Source organism: Eptesicus fuscus, chromosome 18 (genome assembly GCF_027574615.1).
Source record: "Eptesicus fuscus isolate TK198812 chromosome 18, DD_ASM_mEF_20220401, whole genome shotgun sequence".
NCBI lineage: Eukaryota > Metazoa > Chordata > Mammalia > Chiroptera > Vespertilionidae > Eptesicus > Eptesicus fuscus.
In genome coordinates this window covers 56,393,902-56,415,497 of record NC_072490.1, presented here as the reverse complement: position 1 = coordinate 56,415,497, position 21,596 = coordinate 56,393,902, and the positions used below count along the sequence as shown (strand labels likewise).

Sequence of the window (21,596 nt, the reverse complement as noted above, 5' to 3'; positions counted from 1 at the left end):
GGAGGGACCCCACTCACTCCACAGATGCCTTTCGAGCCACAGCACCACCCCAGGTGCAGCTGGCAGGGGAGGGACTGTGGGAGGTTGGCTCCAGGGTATGTCCGGCCCGTCTTGCCCAGTCCTGCCCTGCTGGACACCTTCTAATTAATTTCCTGTCAATATACACGAATCTGTGCACCGGGTCACTAGTAACTGTATATTTGTACACACACATTAGGTTAATACACAAACCCTAATTTAAACACAAACTAAGACATGATAGTAAAGGAAAAGAAATATTTTAGAAAACGAAACACTGAATGCAAAGTGAAAATATTACCTGTATTATAATGCATTTCAAATCGTAATTTACTACTCCTCGCCCCGAATTCCAGCAAATCAACTAGAGTCAGCAGAATTTTTACTGGCCTTTTAAAAGATGACCTTGACTGAAATGGAACCTAAAATTATCAATCATCCTAGAGAGCCAACTTTTTCTTTGGATATAAAATTTGGGTCTCAGGATATTTTTGGAGGAAATACTCAGTCACTGTGTTGAATGGGTTAGAGAAGAGATAAGAGGCATTACTTGTTATCCTTTCCAAAACTCTGCTGGAGAGAAGTAGAAACACTGCTTCACCACAGTCAGAATTCCTCTTATCTTATCTGGGTATCGAACGCTTTACTGCCCCAATGCACAGTCTTCTTCTATCTTCCTTCTGACAGCCATTGCCCTTCTCGGTGAGCTCACACCTCGGCACAGCCTCAAGCAGCCAGCACTGAGGGCTTGCCCCGGGCGGCACTGTAAGGGCCCAGGCACTAGCTCCTCCTCGCAGCCAAGGAAGCATCACCAGGTCTCACGGGTCTCCACTGCAGTGCCAGCCAACTGCTCCCAAACCTGTAGTCCTACAGGAGCACCTGGGACCCTTCTCCCCACACCACACCCTTACAATTAACTCAAGAGCATTGAAAAGCCTAAATGTCAGGGATTTTCCTGAAACAATCAGGGGCATGGTTTGGAATTCTGTGTTTTTTTTGAAGATTTCTTATAAAAGTCTAATGTAAAGTCAGGCCTGTGAACCAGCAATATATAATATCACATATTATAATGCCCATAATTATATACAATACTAGAGGCCCAGTGCACGGAAGTCGTGCGAAGGTAGGGTCCCTAGGCCTGGCTGGTGATCAGGGCTGATCTGTGGGGCAACAAGTGGAGCCATCGGGGAGCCCCCACTGGCACCGACCTTAGCTGGCCTGGGCCTGCGGGCTGGGGGCAGATCCTGCATTGAGTGTCTGCCCCCTGGTGGTCAGTGCACATCATAGCGACTGGTCGACCAGTCGACTGTCTACCCCCTGGTGGTCAGTACATGTCATAGCAAGCAATTGAGCAGCCTTAGCATGTAATTTGCATGTTATGCTTTGATTGGTTGAAAGGACGACCAGATGACCAGACACTTAGCATATTAGGCTTTTATTATATAGGATATCCTTTGTAGATACCTCTCTAAGGGTGGCAGTAAAACATTCAAGAATGTAAGCTCCCTTTATTTGTTGAATAAAGAAGTCTTTACTTGTACAGTTTGATTATTTAAAGTGTCCACTTGGAATTACTATGGATGTCTTTTGACTGTTCAGTGAAAGCCTTACTATGAGGTGACGAAGAGTACCATGACAGTGGTTAGAAAGCTCCAGGAGTCCTCTCTCAGCACCAACCCCTCTCTCCGCACATGGCACTAAGCTAACTGCAGGGGAAAGCGAGATGCCACGGAAAGGCCCGACTCCACCACCCATGACACCCCAGCCTGTGAGGACACTGTTCTCAGTGCTGCAGGGAAGCCAACAGTGAGGGTGTGAGAGGGTCAGCTTTCGAGGGTCTCCCACCAGAGGATCCCAAACCCCAGGCACAGGCCTATCACCAATAGAGAGAGCGAGGAGGGGCTCCTTCCCAGGGCCACTCCTTCATCTTCCAGGTAAGGGCTCACGGGGTACACTTCTTCCCCAGGGAGTCTCCCCTGCCCATCTTTCCTGAAGCAGAAACACCCACGTCTGTTTGTGCTTTCTCAGGAAATGTTTCCTTCTTTTACGGCACTTCATCCAACTGGTAATCATTTTATTTGTTTAATTGTCTTTTTCCCTTGAGAGCAGGGTCTTTTGTATTTATTTTTATTCTCAGTGACTGGCATATGGTATAAATGCTCAATAAATATTTGATGGATGGGAGGACCGGAAGGAGTGAGGAAGGGAAGGAGGGAGTATGATAAATGATCAGGTAAGGAAGGACCTATGAAGCATAATTTGAGGGTGGCACTTAACTAATTAGGAAGGAAGTCAATGGGACACACAATTGTATACTCTTTGAAGCCTTGTAGTTGCTGAACACACTAACTTTCCATAAAGTACTGGGATACAAGGTTACAAGGAATGGATTTAGCAGTCCTAATTTGATACTCTTAGAGCAGTGACTAAAGGACATTTAATGACTACCTATCTGCAGAAGTAACTGTTCAGTACACTCAATCACCTTCATCCCTTCCATCCCGTTTCTATTTTTTTCTACCATCAAGAACAAGTCTCTCAGTAGCAATAATGGTACTCGTCGTAGCTGGTACAAAACAGATGCCCTTTAAGGTCTTAAAGGAAAATGGAGACAAGACCAAAAGGATCCCAGATAAACCTGATTGAAGCTCATGCAACATTATTAAAGAACTGTTCAGATGTTTACACAAACATCCAAAGGGAAAAATTAATGTTTTTTAAAAACTGTTTAGAAAAATTTGTCCTAAGAATAAAAGTATAATCTACAAAGAGGTGACTCAAATTCCCTCTGAAGTACATTTTTAAGCAACTGAAGGGAGAAATGCATGAAATAATAGGTTGGACTTTCTTTTAATATAACAATCAATACAACAGATTAATTTCCTATCTTGCAATCCCTTATATTCTCTCTTAGGGTTCACTTTAAACGAAATATTTGTTCCTCATTAAAGGAATATTTGGAGGCTGTTTCTTATCATAAAAGGCAACAGAGTGTTTGCAATAAGCAGACCACAATCTACAATATAAACAAAATTCATGAGAGAACACGAAGTTGGAGAGGGAAACGCTGAGGAGATTAGGCCATTTTGAAGGTAGTTCTTCAAGTGACAAATTTAGTAAAACTACAACTTACTTTCCTACTCTAGATAAATAAACAGGAAAAGATGATGTTGCTGCCACTGTGGGGGAGGGGGGCAAAGTTATTCACAATATGACTTCACAATAAATAAAATCTTCTATTTCAATACTTTAAATTTGTGGAGTATTTCTCTCTATTTAGTGGTTGTCTCCTAACTCACTTAAAAATAAAAATGTGGACCTCTCTTTCACTATAGTGTCTTTTAAAAATTAATTCAAGATAGAAAAGCAAATGAAACTTGACCACCAACTTACACCATACACAAAAATTCAAAATGGATAAAGGACTTAAATGTAAGACAGGAAACCATAAAAACCTTAGAGCAAACCACAGGCAGCAAAATATCAGACATTTGTCGTAGAATATCTTTACCGATACAGCTCCTAGAGCAATGGAAATCAAGGAGAAAATAAACAAATGGGACAACATAAAAATAAAAAGCTTTTGCAAGGCAAAAGAAACCATCAACAAAACAAGAAAACCCAGTGCATGGGAGGACATATTTGCCAATGTTATCTCCGATAAGGGTTTAATCTCCAAAATTTACAGGGAGCTCATACAACTTAATAAAAGGAAGATAACCAATCCAGTCAAAAAATGGGCAAAGGACCTAAATAGACACTTCCCGAAAGTGGACATACAGAAGGCCAAGAGACATATGAAAACATGCTCAAAGGCACTAATCATATAAGAAATGCAAATCTAAACAACAATGAGATACAATGTCACACCTGTCAGAATGGCTGTCATCAACAAATCAACAAATGACAAGTGCTGGTGAGGATGCGGAGAAAAAGGAACCCTCGTGCACTGCTGGTGGGAATGCAGACTGGTGCAGCCACTGTGGAGAACAGTATGGAGTTTCCTCAAAAAGTTAAAAATGGAACTGCCATTTGACCCAGTAATCCCACTTCTAGGAATATATCCTAAGACAACAGAAACACCAATCACAAAGGATATATGCACCCCTATGTTCATAGCAGCACAACTCACCATAGCTAAGATTTGGAAACAGCCTAAGTGCCCATCAGCAGATGAGTGGATTAGAAAACTGTGGTACATCTACACAATGGAATACTACGCTGCTTTTAAAAAATGTTACCATTTGCAACAGCATGGATGGGAACTGGAGAGCATTATGCTAAGCTAGTGGTCGGCAAACTCATTAGTCAACAGAGCCAAATATCAACAGTACAACGATTGAAATTTCTTTTGAGAGCCACATTTTTTAAACTTAAACTTCTTCTAACGCCACTTCTTCAAAATAGACTCGCCCAGGCTGTGGTATTTTGTGGAAGAGCCACACTCAAGGGGCCAAAGAGCCGCATGTGGCTTGCGAGCCGCAGTTTGCCGACCACCATGCTAAGCGAAATAAGCCAATTGGAGAAAGAGAAATACCACATGATCTCACCTATTTGTGGAATATAGTGAACATAAACGGATGAACAAAAATAGATCCACAGATAGGGAAGCATCGAACTGACTGTCAAACCTCAGAGGGAAGCCCAGAGGGAGGGGGGGAGTGATGAGAGGGAAGGAGTAAGAGGTTAACCAAAGGACTTGTATGCATGCATATAAGCATTACCAATAGACACAGTCACTGGGGGTGAGGGCATGTGCTGGGGGTGGAAGTGGCCGGAGAGAGGTCAATGGAGGAAAAAAAAATGATATTATAATAGCTATGTATGGGCCGGGGGGGGGGGTACTTGAAATATTGGGGGGACCACTCTGTAAAGTATATGATTGTCTAAATCAGTGATGGCGAACCTATGACACGCATGTCAGCACTGACACGCGTAGCCATTTCTGATGACACGCGGCCGCATGCCGAGGATGAAACATTTGCTGCTCCTGAGGATGAAACATTTGCGACTAGATTCTTGGAGTTAGTTTTTTCCTCAAAGTGACACACTACCCGAGTTGTGCTCAGTTTTTTGGCGAAGTTTGACACACCAAGCTCACAAGGTTGCCCATCACTGGTCTAAGCACTATGTTGCGCACCTGAAACTAATACAGAATAATATTGAATGTGAACTATAATGAAAAAATAAAAAGAAAATGAGCATACAGGATGTCTGCCATCCTCTGAAGGGTGCTGAGGTTGAAGTAGGTGCATATGCCACCATCACCATCACATCATCTCTCTACTTCCAAGCAAGAATCAAGACATTGAGATGTGTTAAAGCAGCATGATGTTCAGCGATTAGAAGTGGCCTCCACGGGTCACCTTAGCTCAGGTTCTGGATGCTAAGGAAGGTGACCCCATCTTCCCAAGTTTCCATCTCTGAATGAAATACCAGGGCATGAGTAGCTCAAAGGACCACCCAAATCCTTCATGGTCCCAGGAGGAGCTAGAAAGGGAATGAAAATGAAGGGCAGGGATACTATGTCAGCTAGGCTTCCTAGTAAATTAAATATTTGTTTCCAAAATTAAACATTTGTTTTCAAAAACTGAAGGCAGAGACAGACGGTTTCTCGTGGACAAGCATGCTATGGTGGAGAGTGGTACGGAAGTCAACAGATGGAGGTATGGAAACTCCAACTCGGAGAAGACATGGTAAGGATCCAGGACAGTGGTTTCAACCTGTGGGCAGCAAACCTCTGAATGGTCCAGTATTTCACCAACAAATGAACAGCTGATATGTCTGCCCCACAGAGAGAAACTTAGCCCCATTTTTCATCAGTAGACAGCCTAGTGTGGTGGGAGAATATGGACTCACACATGCAGACAGCCCACATGTAGCTTTACCTTGGGCAACTCATTCAATGTCTGCATCTGTCAAATGGGAATATTAATATTAACTCTTTAATAGATGAATGTGCTGATGAAATGAGGTAAGGTATAGAAAGTTTTTAGCACAGTGCCTGAAAAAAATAGCACTCAATCAATCTTATGCAAGGAATAAGGACTGTTTCAGAATACTGCAAGGAATGAAGTCAGCCCTGACAGACTCAAGATACTTCAAGTTGTAGGGCATATAAAAGTTATTATTTGGAAGCAACAGTGAAGATGTTTTTGAAACTTGATATCTGAAGAGATGGCATGAATTCAAAACATAAGCTTAGAAAGGTCTAGAGAAGTTTTTTAATCATCAATCATCTATATATATAAAAGGCTAATATGCTAAGTGTCCAACTGTCTGACCGGTCGCTATGACACACACTGACCACCAGGGGGCAGACGCTCAACGCAGGAGTTGCCGTGATGCGCACTGGTCATTTACAGAGAAACAGCACCGTGGACCTGGTGCCCACAAAGCAACACTCGGCTTCCCCCAAGTGGGACACAGGCCCTGCCACCACCCTAGAGCAACAGCCCACCAAATCGCTGCGGACCCTGCCCAGACCCCTGGCACAAAATGTGGCCCACAGCCCAGCCCCGCCTGGAAATGGTGGCAGTGGGCACTGGGTAATGACATCACGTAGAACACCCAGCTTCCTCTCCCTAGGGATGACTAGCCTCCTTGCAGTTTCTTCAGCCCAGGAACACGACTTGCTTTATAGCCAGGTGCCATATTTCACACTTTAACCCAGTGGTCGGCAAACTCATTAGTCAACAGAGCCAAATATCAACAGTACAACGACTGAAATTTCTTTTGAGAGCCACATTTTTTAAACTTAAACTTCTTCTAACGCCACTTCTTCAAAATAGACTCGCCCAGGCCGTGGTATTTTGTGGAAGAGCCACACTCAAGGGGCCAAAGAGCCGCATGTGGCTCGCGAGCCGAAGTTTGACGACCATGGCTTTAACCAAATGTCTGTGAAGCGTTTTCCCATGCCTCATCTCATTTGATCCTCACAGAAGTCCTGGAGTAGGTAGATAGGAGACTCGGTGGAATTCTATTTTCTTTTCATTAGCCGGAAAATGGAGATTTAGAAAGCTTAGAAACTTGACTCAACTGAAAAGAAGTAAGAAATGGTGGACCTTGAAAATGACTTCAGCTTTTCTCACTGCACAGAATATAGTCAAACACTGCTGCAGTTAAATATTTTACCCTTTGTTCTCCCTGCATGATCTACAATAATAATCTGCTTTGTGTTGATATTTACTGCTGTGTTGCTGACAATTACCTGAAAGAGAAGTTGGGGTGCTTCACTGGGCTGGAAAAAGTTTAGCTAAATCAGAAAGCAGGTCTAATTAAGCAAGTTTATCTATCTATCTATCTATCTATCTATCTATGTATATATATATATATAAAGCTCTCGCTGGCACCAATCTCACGGGCGTGTTTCGATCTGTCATTGTCGATCATGAATTTGGTTGACACTTCTATTACAGAAAAGGCCAAATAGCGATATTAAAGTATTTCTTCTAATTAATTTCCTTTCAATGTGCACAAATCGTGCACCGGGCCACTAGTACATCTATAATCCTACCTAATAATAGACAAATATGCAAATTGACCATACCACCAACACACCCACAAGCCACGCCCACCATCCAATCAGAGCGAGCATGCAAATTAACCCAAACCAAGATGGCTACAGCCACAGAGAGCAAGGTTTCCTAGGTAACAGAGGAAGCCAAGCTTTCCGCCTGCCCTTGCCAGGCCTAAGCCTCCACTCAAGCTACAAAGTTTCAATTATAGAAGGTAAACAAATTCAAGCAAATGGCGGCAGAATGGAGCTTGAGAGAGCAGGCCAGGGTTGCTGCCGGCAACAGGGGAAGCAAAGCTTTCCACACACCTTGGCGGGGCCCACTTGCTTAAGGCAACAAAGTTTTAATTATAACCCCAACAGAAATGGCTGCTGGCCTCGGCCTCGGAGGGAGCCCCAGGCTTGGCTCCGTTCCAGGCTACAGTTTCAATTGTAGAAGGAAAATAAATTCCAGATACCAGGGCCTCCACTTGGGTTGCCAGGGGGCGTGGCCGGCCTGCAAACCACCACAGGCCCCTCACTCAGGCCGCCCCACGCCCCAAGGGAACCCCCACCTGATCCGGGACACCCTTCAGGGCAAACCAGCTGGCCCTTCCCATACCAGGCCTCTATCCTATCTAATAAAAGAGTAATATGCAGATTGATCATCACTGCAACACACAATATAGCTGCCCCCATGTGGTCAAAGATCCTGCCCCCATGTGGACACAAGATGGCCACCACAAGATGGCCAGCAGGAGAGGGCAGTTGGGAGGCACCCGGCCTGCAAGGGAGGGCAGTTGAGAGGGACCAAGCCTGCAAGGGAGGGCAGTTGGAGGTGATCAACCCTGCAGGAGAGGGCAGTTAGGGGGACCAGGCCGGCAGAGGAGGGAAGTTGGGGGCAAACAGGCTGGCAGCAGAGTGGTTAGGGGGTGATCAAGCTGGCAGGCAGAAGTGGTTAGGGGCAATCAGGAAGGCAGGCAGGCAAGCAGTTGGGAGCCAACAGTCCTGGATTGTGAGAGGGATGTCCGACTGCCCGTTTAGGCCCGATCCCGGGCAGTCGGACATCCCTTGAGGGGTCCCATATTGGCGAGGGTACAGGCTGGGCTGAGGGACAACCACCCTCCGTGCACGAATTTCGTGCACTGGGCCTCTAGTGAGTAAATAAAACCTAAAGATGTTGGTGATGACAAATAACTTTTCAATGGTTGTCTTAGCTACAGGCAAAAAGTTCTGGACAAGGAAGCCTTCGGTTCTCACTCACTGCAGCAATTTCATTTTACCTTAATAAGTATAGACTTATCCAGAGGTCAAGCAGGAATGCATGTATTTAAATAAGCAAAACTGTAACCAATCTGTCTTCAATAGATCACCTTATGGTAGTTTGCGTTAATAGTCAAAATTCCCAAACTTCTAAAGTATCTCAATACTCAAGTCTTATACTAATGGCTTCCTGTTTCAGTCACGCTAGGCAGACAAGATTTAAAATGAGAAAAATAGGCCCAGCCGGTGTGGCTCAGTTGTTTGAAGCATCATCCTTGACACTGAAAGATCTCGGGTTAGATTTCTGGTCAGGGCACATACTCATGTTGCAGTTCAATCCCCAGACAGGGTGAGTACGGAAGGCAACCATTCGATGTTTCTCTCAGATTAATTTTTTTTCTCTCTCTCAATCCCCCCTCTCCCTTCCACTGTCTCTGAAATAAATAAGAACAGAACCTCGAGTGAGACTTTTAAAAACTAGATAAATAAAATGAGAAAAATAATATTTGCACAGAAATCCTTCCTGTTGATTAAATTCAATGGATCATAATAAACTCAACACACATTAGCAGCTGTATTTCATTTACACTCTCAGGCGTCTTGCCTATAATCTAACTGTATATTTATGTTAATAGTAAAACATGAAAATTTAAAAAAATCAATTTTAAATTAATAGCCTGTGTAATTTTAAGTTATACTGCCATGAAGTGACAAAAAGGAAAAAATAAATCTTTGCTTACAAAAATTAAGTCATGTGTCCTTCAAAAAAGTGCCTAACAAAGCTACCTAATTATTTCTTTAATGTTTAGTATTAATTACCTGCCAGGTATTACAGGACAGAAAGGTAATGTAGACGCAGATAATAACCACCTCCATTCACAATTTCTTCCCTCCTTAGGTCAAATAACGTTGGTTCATTTAAAAAATATATGGACAAATGATGAAAAAACATCAAAATATTCTTATTAAAAGTCATTTATTCAACAAATGTGTACTGAATACTTACTATGTCCCAGGCACTGTCCAATATGCTTATACCTCAGTGATATATCATGGACCTTAGATTCTAAAGAGAGAAATATTCTGAAGTAACTCTAAATTTTCAAATCGTCAATTAACTTAAACTGACAATCTGGAAATTGAATGGATTTGCGATTTTTAAGCACCTTCCACAATGATATTCCCATTTATAAAGATTTTGTTTCTACATTGGACAATATATTTTTACTTCCTAGTGTGCCAGGCAGAAAATTTGAAAATTTTAAAATGTGAGATCATACCCTAGCTGGTTTGGCTCAGTGGCTAGAGTGTCGGCCTGCGGACTGAAGGGTCCCGGGTTCTATTCTGGTCAAGGGCACATGCGCCGGTTGTGGGCTTGATCCCTGGTGGTGGGTGTGCAGGAGGCAGCCTATCAATGATTCTCTCTCATCATTGATATTTCTCATGTTTCTCTCTCTCCCCCTCTCCCTTCCTCTCTGAAATCAATACCAAAAAGGGGGGGAAGAGGAGGGAGAGGGGCAGAGAATTCATCATCCTATATAATAAAAGCCTAATATGCAAATCGACCAAATGGTGGAACGACCAGTCGCTGTGATGCGCACTGACCACGAGGGGACAGATGCTCATCACAGGAGCTGCCCCAGGCCAGCCAAGGTGGGTGCCAGCAGGGGCCCCCTGATCGCCCCGCCAGTCACCCCACAGTGAGAGGCAGGTGGCGGCGGCGGGTGGTGAGGCCGGCAAGCGGGTGGTGCCAGGCTGGCCAAGGCGGGTGCCAGCAGGGGCCCCACCGGTCGCCCCACAGATTGGCCCTGATTGCTGGCCAGGCCTAGGGACCCTACCCATGCACGAATTTCATGCACTGGGCCTCTAGTATCATAATGATAACTGTACCTCCGATTGGCATATTACAGCTCATGTTTATTTAATCTCTTTTCATTTAAATAAAGAAACTGAGGGTCAGGAAGTGAGGTGAGTATTTGCCCAAAGTCAAGATGTTAATGAGCAGATGCAGATCTGGGGTCTGAAACTCCAGAGCCACACACCTTTCACTGTGGTTCTCTGACCAAGTTTTGTGAGCCACCCAACGCTCACAAAAGCAAACCAATTCTAAAATTAGCACTAGTATTGGAATTGTGTTTACCCAGCACCCCACACTGGGTCCTGAATTCCGTTTAGTTCCCCTCTTCATTCCTGAATCAGGCACAAGTCCAGACCCAGAGAAGGTGCCCAGTAACTATTTGTCAACGGGTTAAATGATTAACTGGCCATGGTGCTTTTTCTGGCCACTTTTGGCCATCACCTCCCTTTAAAACAAAACAAAACAAAAAGGGGAAAGAAGTAGGCTTCCCTGAATATTTATACAAGCAAGAGTTAAATTAATGGCACTGATTAGAAAGAAACAAAGAAACATACAATGTTTGTCCTCAAAAAACTTAATCTAGTTGGAAAACAGAGTGAGAAAATGTGGTTACAAAGGGGGAAAATATCAGCACGATTTATACTTGCTAATGGGAGAAGAAATGAGAAAGCCCTCAAAAAATAAAAAATAAAAAAGAATTGTTCAAAAAGGCTTTCAAGGAGAAACAAGTTCTTTGGAAATTTGGGGAAGAATGACCAACTTCCTTTGGCAAAGTTGGCAAGTAAACCTTGAGCAGTTTCCCAAAGTGTGGGAGATAAGATGGTCTCAGATCCAGACACACAGGCTCCACGTTAAATAGCCATGGAATTGCAGAAGGAGAAAGGCCCTTTCACATCTTTCATCCGGGAAAAGTCCCTGTTTGATGCTAATATGTCTTCAATCTCCTAACAATTGCCCTTTGTAACAAAAAAAGCTCAGACCTCAGGCCCTTCCAGACAATACACCTAGTAAGAATCTAACTATTTTCTTCCAATTCCATTATATTTATTTTACTTCCATTTATGCTTTCCATTTATTATAACATCTCCATTAAAATATACTTTAGGTCCTGGCCAGGTAGCGCAGTTGGTTAGAGCAGTGGTCAGCAAACTCCGCGGTTTGCCGCTCTGTTGACTAAAGAGTTTGCCGACCACTGGGTTAGAGCATCATCCCCATACACCAAACATTATTAAAATGTTTTTTAAGTGTTTTTCCCTAGCAGTGGTCGGCAAACTCATTAGCCAACAGAGCAGCTCGCGAGCCGCAGTTTGCCGACCACTGGGTTAGAGCATCATCCCCATACACCAAAGTTGTGGGTTCGATCCCATCAGGTTTTAAAAAATGAATAAAGTAAAGTACATCTTTAACTTTTGAAGGGGGAAAGTCATGAAGTTAGCATGGGAATGCCTAAAAGCTGGGAAACACTGACTGAGAAATGAGTAGCCAGCATCCTGCCGTGGAGACAGGTGAAACAGCCCACAAACAGTGGCCCCCTCCGCTGTAGTGAGAAGCTAACAGCCACCGAGAATTTCAGTCTGAAACTTTGCAGGGTTCTGCAATCAGAGTCTAGCAGGCCTGGCCTAATGGCTCCCTCACTGTGGGAAATGAGCAGGACACTCAGCTACGACTCCACACGGGAAGAGTGGGGCCTGGCCGAGTGGGGCTGAGAATATCACATGGAGCAAGTTGTCAGGCGTGCCGGATGTTGACGCTTCAACACTAGCCTACTAGCGTAAGGCCCTCTCCTCTGGGGCTGTGGTCACTTCGGCTATCTCCTGGGGCATAAATATAGCTTACAGTCCAGTTCTGCTTGGGTTTGGTTTTTCCTACTCTCCTAAGGAAGTAGAAACGAGTGGCCTAGGACAGAGTCCCAGCTGTGTACTCCGTTTACACACTAGATGGAGCCAACTTTGTAAGCTTCAGGATCCATGTACAGGTTTGTGCTGCACTTAAAAAACTCCAAACACAGTCATGGGCCAGCTGTACACCACTGATTGGTGAAGAGTGCTCTGTGTGCCCACCTGGAGCCTGTGGAAGTGGGGTGCTTGTGGTATCACAAGAAAAGGAATTTTCGGAGACTCACATGGAAGAATGAGTAGCATTATTAGCATGGATTTACACCCCTAAGTTTCCAAGGTCCTTTCATCTCACCAAGGAGCAAGTCCAGCCGTGACTTGAGCAGAGCTAGGATGAAAGCCCAGAGTTTCCGTTCCATAACTGCATAGTCCAGTCTAGCATCAGGCTAGCTTAGCTTGTGTTTCCAGCTATAGTCCATCAGTCCATCGTGTGGGGCCCCTGCATGGCTGTAGGCCATGTGGCCTCTAGGGACACCGGAACACCAGCAAATGCAAGGAAGCAGGAGCGAAACAGGGACCAAAGGGCAACCAGAGAGCTAGGACTCCTTTGTCCTGGGATTATATGTCCCCAATTTTCACGTGCTTACAGGGGCTCTGCCCTTCTGACCAGTGATCTCTGTTCCAGGTTAGACTGACAGGCACCTATCCTGTGTCACCCCAACTTCACTGTGCATGCACCATTTCCCCTTTGTTGGACCCCTTACCCCAGTGGTCTACAGGGAATGGACCAGTTGCTCTCTGGGGAGTGTGAAGTTGCAGTTTCCTGGTGAAGCTGCCCAGATGACCATGCTTATAATGTCTGGCCTCCCCTTTGCTTCTTCCTAGTAATATTAATATTAACTAGCTAATTACAACAGTAACGTAACCTGAATATATTTTAATGTAAATTTCTTAAATTTTCATTTTAAAGACCTAAAGTCCCCTCATTTTACCATTCCACATTATTTTCTATGACCCCTAAACCCAAATTAATATTAAATGATCAATCATGTTATGTAAATGTGTGTTTAAAACATGTACATGTTATAGTTCACTGGCATTTTAAACTTTGGTTTATTAAATATGTAATTATAGTTTTAATCTAATAATCTCAGAAAAATACTTTTTTTGCCTTGGGGAAATAGAAGCGATTTATTAATGCAATGAGCATGGTTGTCTCATCAGACACATAAGAAAACTATTGCTAGGATAGGAGGAGTTAGGACAGAAAGTCAGAGGTAGGCAGAATGGAGACTCACAGTCAAGGAGAAAAATAGAAACCAGCGGCCAACACCAAGGCAATCAGCTAGCACATTTGCAAGAGGAATGGCTGACTTCCTGAACCAGGGGAAGGTCCACTGTATAAGACAAGAACATACCATTGTTCACGGTCACTAACCTGGGGCCTTTTCATCAGCTCCTAACACTTTAAAGCAGTGACTCCCACCTGGGAATGATTTTGTCCCCAGGGCATATCTGACAATGTCTGGATACTGGACACGCTTGGTTGTTACAAAGGGGGAGGCCAATGCTACTGGCCAGGGATGTTGCTAAACATCCTGCGATGCTGGGGACCGTCTCATCAACAGATAATATCCAACCCCAAATGTCAATAGTGCTGAGTTCAGAAACTCTGTTTTAGAGTAGCACCTCTCCTAACAGGAGACAAAGTATTTCCAACTCATTGTAAGCATGTAATAATTAAGCAAAAATGTCAGTATGTTTCTAAGACATCTTTTAAATGTGTGGGACACAGTACACTGATGTGCTTGAGGCTTTAACCTATGCCACAGGATTTGGTCAATGTGTAAAAATTATTTTGAGTGATTAAAGTCATCGCACAAGGGTTAAAGATTAAGGGGAAATAGATGAATAAATTGAGGATTATAGACACAATGGACTACTACACTGCTGTGAGAATGAATGAAGTACATGTATGTCCCTACAGGGATAAAATAAAAAATGACGTTGAATGAAAAAAGGCAAGTCACATAGAACACTGCCATATGATTCCATTTAAAGTTCAGAGAATATTTTAGAGACTAATACACAGTAAAACGATAATGAAAGTCAAGGGAGTGATGACCTAACATTCAGGATGGCGGTTAACATCGCGTGGGGTAGAGAAGGAGATGTAACCAAAGATAAGGCTTTTAGAGTGTTCTACATCTCAAGATACAGTCGGTACATGGCTATTCATTTTATTTTTATTTACTAAACCAGTAGGTTTTAGACTTCTTTCTACATATATGATTATACTTAACAAATAAAAAAAAGAAAGTAAGGAGTGTAAGGGAAGTGAATAGAGAAAACAGGTACAGGTGACTCCTTGAGCAGGAAATAGTGAATTTTTACATACCTGCCCAGAGTACCACCCGGTCAGAGGCATCGCTTGCTCTTTTTCCCCCTGAACACTCCACTGTGTCGTCATTGGTCAATATTACATCACCCACCAAACCGCATTGCATCTCCTCTGTCCTTAGTGATTCTGCCACGATTCCACTCGGCCCACACTGCTCAGCTGTTCTCCCCACTCCTCTCAATATAGCCCATGCCTACTGCTAGATCACTCTTCTTGGAGCTCAGCATTGCTGTTGTTTTGCAACTACTTTAACATAAAATTAATGGTCCATCAACCTAGAATGAATGAACTTCAAATGTCTTTTTTATATAGGCAATCAAGGCCAACTGACCTTACTAATATTAACTACTCTAAGTATCCCAAGCAGTATCAACAATGTAGTCATCTCTAACCCTCCCCGGATGCTCTTCCCACTTGCCTGGAGTACTTTGCAGGTGCTTGCAATCCCATTCTATCAAAAATCCTACACATCTACACTAATAAAAGAGAAACATGCAAATTAACCCTCACTCTGCTACGCCAAGCCATGCCCACCTGCCAATCAGAGTGAGTATGCAAATTAACACATCAAAGATGGTGAGTAAATCTGCATATGCAGGCAGGGCGGGCAGCGCCATGGCCCACCCCTGGGGGTCCCAGTCCATCAGGGGCCAGGGGAGGCCTGGCGGGTAGCACCAGACGCTGCTGGCAAGGTACCAGTCCATCGGGGCCTTGGGAGGCGGGGTGGGCATCACCAGATGCCACCAGCAGAATCAGGGTCCATTGCAGGCCCCGGGAGGGGCAGCAGCCTGCCTAATCACGCTTGCGGGGCCCTGGGAACATTGCAGCCAAGGGGAGGAGCGGCCGGGCCTGCTTAGCCACTCCCATGGGGCCCCATGAACATCGCCGCCTGGGGGAGGGGCAGCTGGGCCTGCTTAGCCACTCCCGTGGGGCCCGTGAATATCGCAGGCATGGGGTTGCTGAGACCCAGACCAGGCCTCTGGCCACAGATTCACAGCTTCTCGGAAACCGACTCTACCAGGCCGCCCGATGGCCATGTGGCTCGGCCACAGGGTGCCCCTTCAAGATGTGACACAGAGAGGAGGTGCAGGAGGAAATCCAGAGAATGGGATGTGGGGGTTCACGACTCACTTCCTTTGGGCTTTGTCCTTCTTGGTTTTGGAGAGGGATTGATGGAGGCCGAATGTGGAAGAAGAGCTGCGAGGCCCGACTTCGGGGCTGCCTGAGGGGCGGCTCCAGGGCATAGAGGGATGGGGAGGCTGAGCAGCGCCTCCCCATCCCTCTATGAGGACACCCCACACAGGCGCTGCCTTCGCCAGCAGGCTCTGGGCGACATCTGCAAACGCTACTGCAACCTCTAACATCTGGGCAAAGAACGGACCCTGTGCCCCTCCGGGTACCAGGCTTGCTGGGAGTGTGCTGTCACCAATGCCATAGATCAAAGGCAAAAACCTGGCGAGGGGGCTCGGGCCGGGGCAGGGGGCCTGGGGACAGGGATCTGCCTCTCGGAGAGAGAGGTTCTGCAGTGCCCCCAAGACGCGAGTGGGCCCGGCCAGGGATCAAGGGGCATGGAAGGACGCCCGGGCGGAGGGGCAAGGATCTGAAGCCCTGAGGCGGGGGTTGAGGGGTGGTGCCACCTCAGTGGAGGGTGCTGCACTGTAGGGTATCGGACTGACTGATGTGATTCAAAGAAGCTCCCAGTGCTAACTGGTCTCACCCAGGCAGCCTTAGCACTTCAGAGGCGGCGACTCCTGCTCCCGCCTTGACCCAAAAGCAAGCCCGCACTGCCCTCCCCACGGCAGAGCATGCCTAGGCGGTGAGTGCGAAGCCTTCCACCTGCTCCGGAGAAGCGGGGGCAGTAAAGAATGGGGGCAGGGGACCGGGGAGAGGAAAGAATGTGGAGCGTCTGCAATGAAGAGGTGCTCGAGAAAGAGGCTCGGAAGCCTGACAGGAAGGTTTGTTCTGTTTGCCCGGCGGCTGCCCCTTAGAAAGGGCAGAGAGCATGGCTCTGAGGGCTCCCTGCGCGCTGAGTCAAGTTCCACAGCCAACTGGAATTGACCTCAGTTTCCTGGTCAGTAAAATGGATTAAGCGTGTCCCAGTGCCTTCACTGAGCTTTGATGGCCAATTGAGATACTATATAAAGAAAATGAGGGAAGAAGTGAGAAAGAAAAGGAAGAACGAGCAACATAAAAGAAAGACTGAAAGGAACCTGTAAACCCATTGTCACTTAAATAGGGAATATAGTCAGTAGTGTTGTAATGATGGTATGATGCCAGGTGGGTACTAGAAATATTGGGGAACACTTTGTAAAGTATACGATTGTCTAACCACTATTCTGTAACTAATATAAAACCTGAAACCAATACAAAATAATGTTGAATGTAAAGAAATGAAAATTGGAATGAAATTTTTATAAATTTCAAAGTTTAAATAAAGGCTGTAAAGGAAGGAAGGGGGAGAATAAAAATAGTGTTTTTCATTTTACCACTTTATTGTCTTTTCAGTACATGAAAAAGACAGTTGTCTTTATATGGTGCTTTTATACTTTTCTAAGTCATTATCTCATTTTAATTTCAGGGCAACTTAAAGACAAGATAATTTTTCCCTCCACTATTCAAAGAAAGGAAATCTTGTTGTCTGGTCCCAATGATTCAATCGTCAAGCCCTTATTGTAAAGCAGGGTTAGTAAATTTTTCTGTGCAGGGTCATATCTATACTAATAAAAGCCTTGGGGATGATCAGGCCAGCAGGGGAGGGTAGTTGGGGGCAATCAGGCTGGAAGAGGAGCAGTTAGGTGTCAATCAGGCCAGCAAGGAAGCAGTAGTTAGGGGGCAATCAGGCAGGCAGGCGAGCGGTTAGGAGCCAGCGGTCCAGGATTGTGAGAGGGATGTCCGAGGGGGTCCCAGATTGGAGAGGGTGCAGGCTGGGCTGAGGGACACCCTCCCCCAGTGCACGAATTTTGTACACCGGGCCTCTAGTTCTTCAATAAAAGGGACAAAAGGTGAGGTTAGCAAAGGCCAGAGCAGCTGGGCCGCCCAGGGTGTGAACTTGCACAACGATTATGGAAATGGTTTGCAATACCTACCAAAGCTGAACATGTGCATGCCTTTTGATCCACTAATTCCACTTCATGGGATATATCAAACAGAAATGTATATGTATGCAAAAAATAAAATTAAATCACCTTTTTTTTTTGGCGGGGGCTGCCTATTTTGTTTATTTCTTTTAAGACCACCTCCTTGCAATTTCCAGAGAGAAAATACAAAACAAGAAACAGACTTGGTTTTGACCACATAAAGAGTGTGCTGCAGTTCAAGGTGTTTCTGATAACAATGTTGCAGAAGAATGTCAGCCCACTCCAGGGCCCTTCAGTGTTCCTGAGGAGTAAACAGGATTCCTCTCCTCCCACTGGACTGTTCTCAGGTGTAAGTCACTGCTCCTGCTCCTTGACATACTTTCCATGTAGAAGATAAGGAGCCTGGAAACCACACTGACAGTTGGGGTAGGCCATTCCCCATCCCATGCCAGAACCAAAGGCTACTGGCCATATTCTTCTTTTAAAGAAGGTAAGTGAGAAAACGAGTCCTAAACCAAAACCAGTACCTATCTTGACAACTGCATCCGCCAAGCACCAGTACCACTTCTTTAATATATTTTATTGATTTCAGAAAGGAAGGGGGAGAGAGAGCTAGAGATAGAAATATCAATGATGAGAGAGAATCATTGACTGGTTGCCTCCTGCAAGCTCCCTACTGGGGATCGAGCTTGCAACCTGGGCATGTGCCCTGACCAGGAATCCAACCGTGGTCTCTTGATTCATAGGATGGTGCTAAACCACTCAGCTATGCCAGCTGGGCTGGTCCCAAGTCCTGCTGAGCTCTGAATCCAGCATGTTTCCCACCAGGCGCTCCAGCTTTCCTCTGGACCACCTTCTGAGGCATTATACAGGAAGACCCTCAAAACCCAAAGCCATAAAATCCTAGCGGAAAACATAGGTGGTACACCTTCTGATATTGCTCTTAGTAATATTTTTTCTGCTATATCTCCTTAGGCAATGGGGGAAAAATAAACAAATGGATAACATTAAACTAAAGAGTTTTTCACAGCAAAAAAAAAAAAAATCATCAGCAAAATGAAAAGACAACCTACTGAATAAGATATTCACTAATGATACATCTAATAAGGGGCTAATATCCAAAATTTATAAAGAACTCATACAACTTTCACCAAAAAAGCAAACAATCCAATTAAAAAAAGGGCAAGGATCTGAATAGACATTTCTTCACAGATGGCCAATAGACATATTGAAAGGTTCAATGTCACTGATCATCAAAGAAATGCAAATTAAAACCAATTCTCACACTTGTCAGAATGGCTATCATCAATAAATCAACAAACAACAAATGTTGGCTAGGATGGGGCAAAAGGGAACCCTCGTGCACTATTCGTGGGATGTAGACTGATGCAGCCACTGAGGAAAGCAGTCAGAGTTTCCTCAAAAAATTAAAAATGAAACTGCCTTCTAACTGCCTTACATAACCCCCTTCTGGGAATGTATCCAAAGACATCCAAAGCTCTAATTAAAAAAGACATGTACACCCCTATATTCACTGCAGTGTTGCCTACAATAGCCAAGACATGGAAGCAACCTAAGTGCCCATCAATCAAAATTGGATAAAGAAGCTGTGGTACACATATACAATGGAATACTACTCAGCCATAAAAAATAATGAAATCTTACTATTTGTGAAAACATGGATAGACCTAGAGGGTATTATGCTAAGTGAAACAAGTAAGTCAGAGAAAGGTATATACCATGTGATTTCACTTATATGTGGAAATCTAAAGAGCAAAATAAACAAACAAAACACAAACAGACCCATAGATAAAGGATCAGACTGATAGTTGCCAAAGGGGGAGGGGGTGGAGCTAGGTGAAAAAAGTAAAGAGATTAAGAAGTACAAATTGGCAGTTACAAAATAGTCATGGGGATGTAAGGTATAGCACAGGGAATACAGTTAGTAATATTGTAATAACTATGCATGGTGCCAGGTGGGTACTAGACATATTGGAGATCACACTGTAAATGATATAAATGTCTAACCACTATGCTGTGCACCTGAAACTAATATAAAATACTAGGGTCCCAGTGCACAAATTCATGCACCTTGAAAGGAACTGTGGGCTGCAAGGCTGCAGTGGGCACAGGAGTAGGTCTCAGCCCATCCTCCACGCCCCCACCTGGCCCCTCCTGCTGTAGCCCCCGGTCCCGTCTGCTGGCAGCCCTGCTTCCACCACCCCTGTTCCCACATGCTGACAGCACGAGGCGATTGGGGCTGGCGCCATCAGTGGGTGCGAGCAACCGCTACTACCCGGATCACCGTGCCAGGCACCGGCAGCGGGTGTGAGCAGTGGCTCCAGTGCCAGCTGCAGGTACAAGAGGGGCCGACATTGGCAGTGAGTGCCAGTAGAGGCTCCAATGCCAGCAGCGGGTACGACCGGGGCTGGCACTGGCAGCAGGTGCAAGTGCCAGATGGGACCGTGGCGTGCGGGAGCAAAGAATTTTCAGTAACCACCAGAGGCTCGCCCCAATGATAGCGATCGGCACCCCGCCTTGATCTGGCGCCCCCACTCACCTGCTCCACCATCCCACCGCGGCCAACGCCCGCCGTGTTCTGCGTATGCCCCCTGGTCATCAGCATACATCATAGCAACCGGTTGTTCGGATTGTTACACCATTTGGTCTATTTGTATATAAGCCTTTTATTATATAGGATTATTAAATGTCAACTGTAATTGAAAAAAACTGCTACTCAAATGACCACCTCATACAAAAACACATCTTAAATAAAATGGTTGGCAAATCATAAAAAATAAAATACAATCAGAAAGGCAACTTACACTTGGACATGTAAATGCTAGCATATTTACCCCTTTACCTGGGTCATATCTCATATTTGCTGATTATCTCCTAGTGTGACTGCCAGAAGCAATATTTTTTCCCATTTTTTAAAAACTGAAGTATAGACAATATATTTTCCTGTACAAGAGATGGTCCCATTTGAAAGCTACTTGGCCCGGCTGGTGTAGGTCACTGGTTGAGCACTGACCTATGAACCAGGAGGTCAGGGATGATTCCTGGTCAGGGCACATGCACAGGTTGTGGGCTTGATCTCCAGTGTGGGGCATGCAGGAGGCAGCCAATCAATGATTCTCTCTCATCACTGATGTTTCTATCTCTCCCTTCTTCTCTCTGAAATCAATAAAAACATATTTAAAAATAAAATAAAATAAACGCTATGTGATTTCAACTAATGGACATTAACATTTTTAAACCGTGGGCTACTGTTTTTTTCTTTAGAAATTTTAGGTGCCTATGAGTATCTATAGAGAACTGCTAGATTTCTAGAAAATTGTTTGTTTACAGACTACCATAAATTTCAAACAACTATTATCTTTGAAATTCCAGGCACGAGTGGCAGAAACCAAGATACAGGTTTTCCATAAGTGTGGTATCACTTCTGAGACATGTATGCTAAAGGCATTATCAGAATAGGTTCCAGCATCTATAAAGAAAACTACTATTTATTCAAAAAAATATTTTTATGGCTCTCACCAGCAGAAATATTGACATCAAAATACATAAACTGAGGCAAAAACTTAAGTAACCTTTGTATTTTGACTACAGGAAGTCAAGTGAGATATACTCATGTAAGAATGTTTTC

General features: G+C 44.6%; 2 protein-coding genes across 3 annotated transcripts in view; both read right to left on the bottom strand.

Annotated features, from left to right (window-relative positions):
* MITF (melanocyte inducing transcription factor) overlaps nucleotides 1-21,596 on the bottom strand; it is a 250,341-nt gene that overhangs the window by 103,269 nt on the left and 125,476 nt on the right. The gene's annotated exons all lie outside the window — the stretch shown is intronic.
* Nucleotides 18,302-18,763, bottom strand: LOC129152125 (MICOS complex subunit MIC10-like). The gene is made up of 2 exons (XM_054729464.1): nucleotides 18,730-18,763; nucleotides 18,302-18,504 (listed from the first exon to the last, which is right to left on the bottom strand). The coding sequence occupies exons 1-2, from the start codon at nucleotides 18,761-18,763 to the stop codon at nucleotides 18,302-18,304; spliced, it is 237 nt and encodes a 78-aa protein (XP_054585439.1).

Coding starts and splice junctions, on each gene's coding strand:
- LOC129152125 (XM_054729464.1), bottom strand. CDS start 18,763: ATGCTGGATTCAGAGCTCAGCAGGACTTGGGACC. Junction 18,505..18,729: donor GCTCAGCAGGACTTGGGACC/AGCCCAGCTGGC, acceptor AGAAGTGGTACT/GGTGCTTGGCGGATGCAGTT.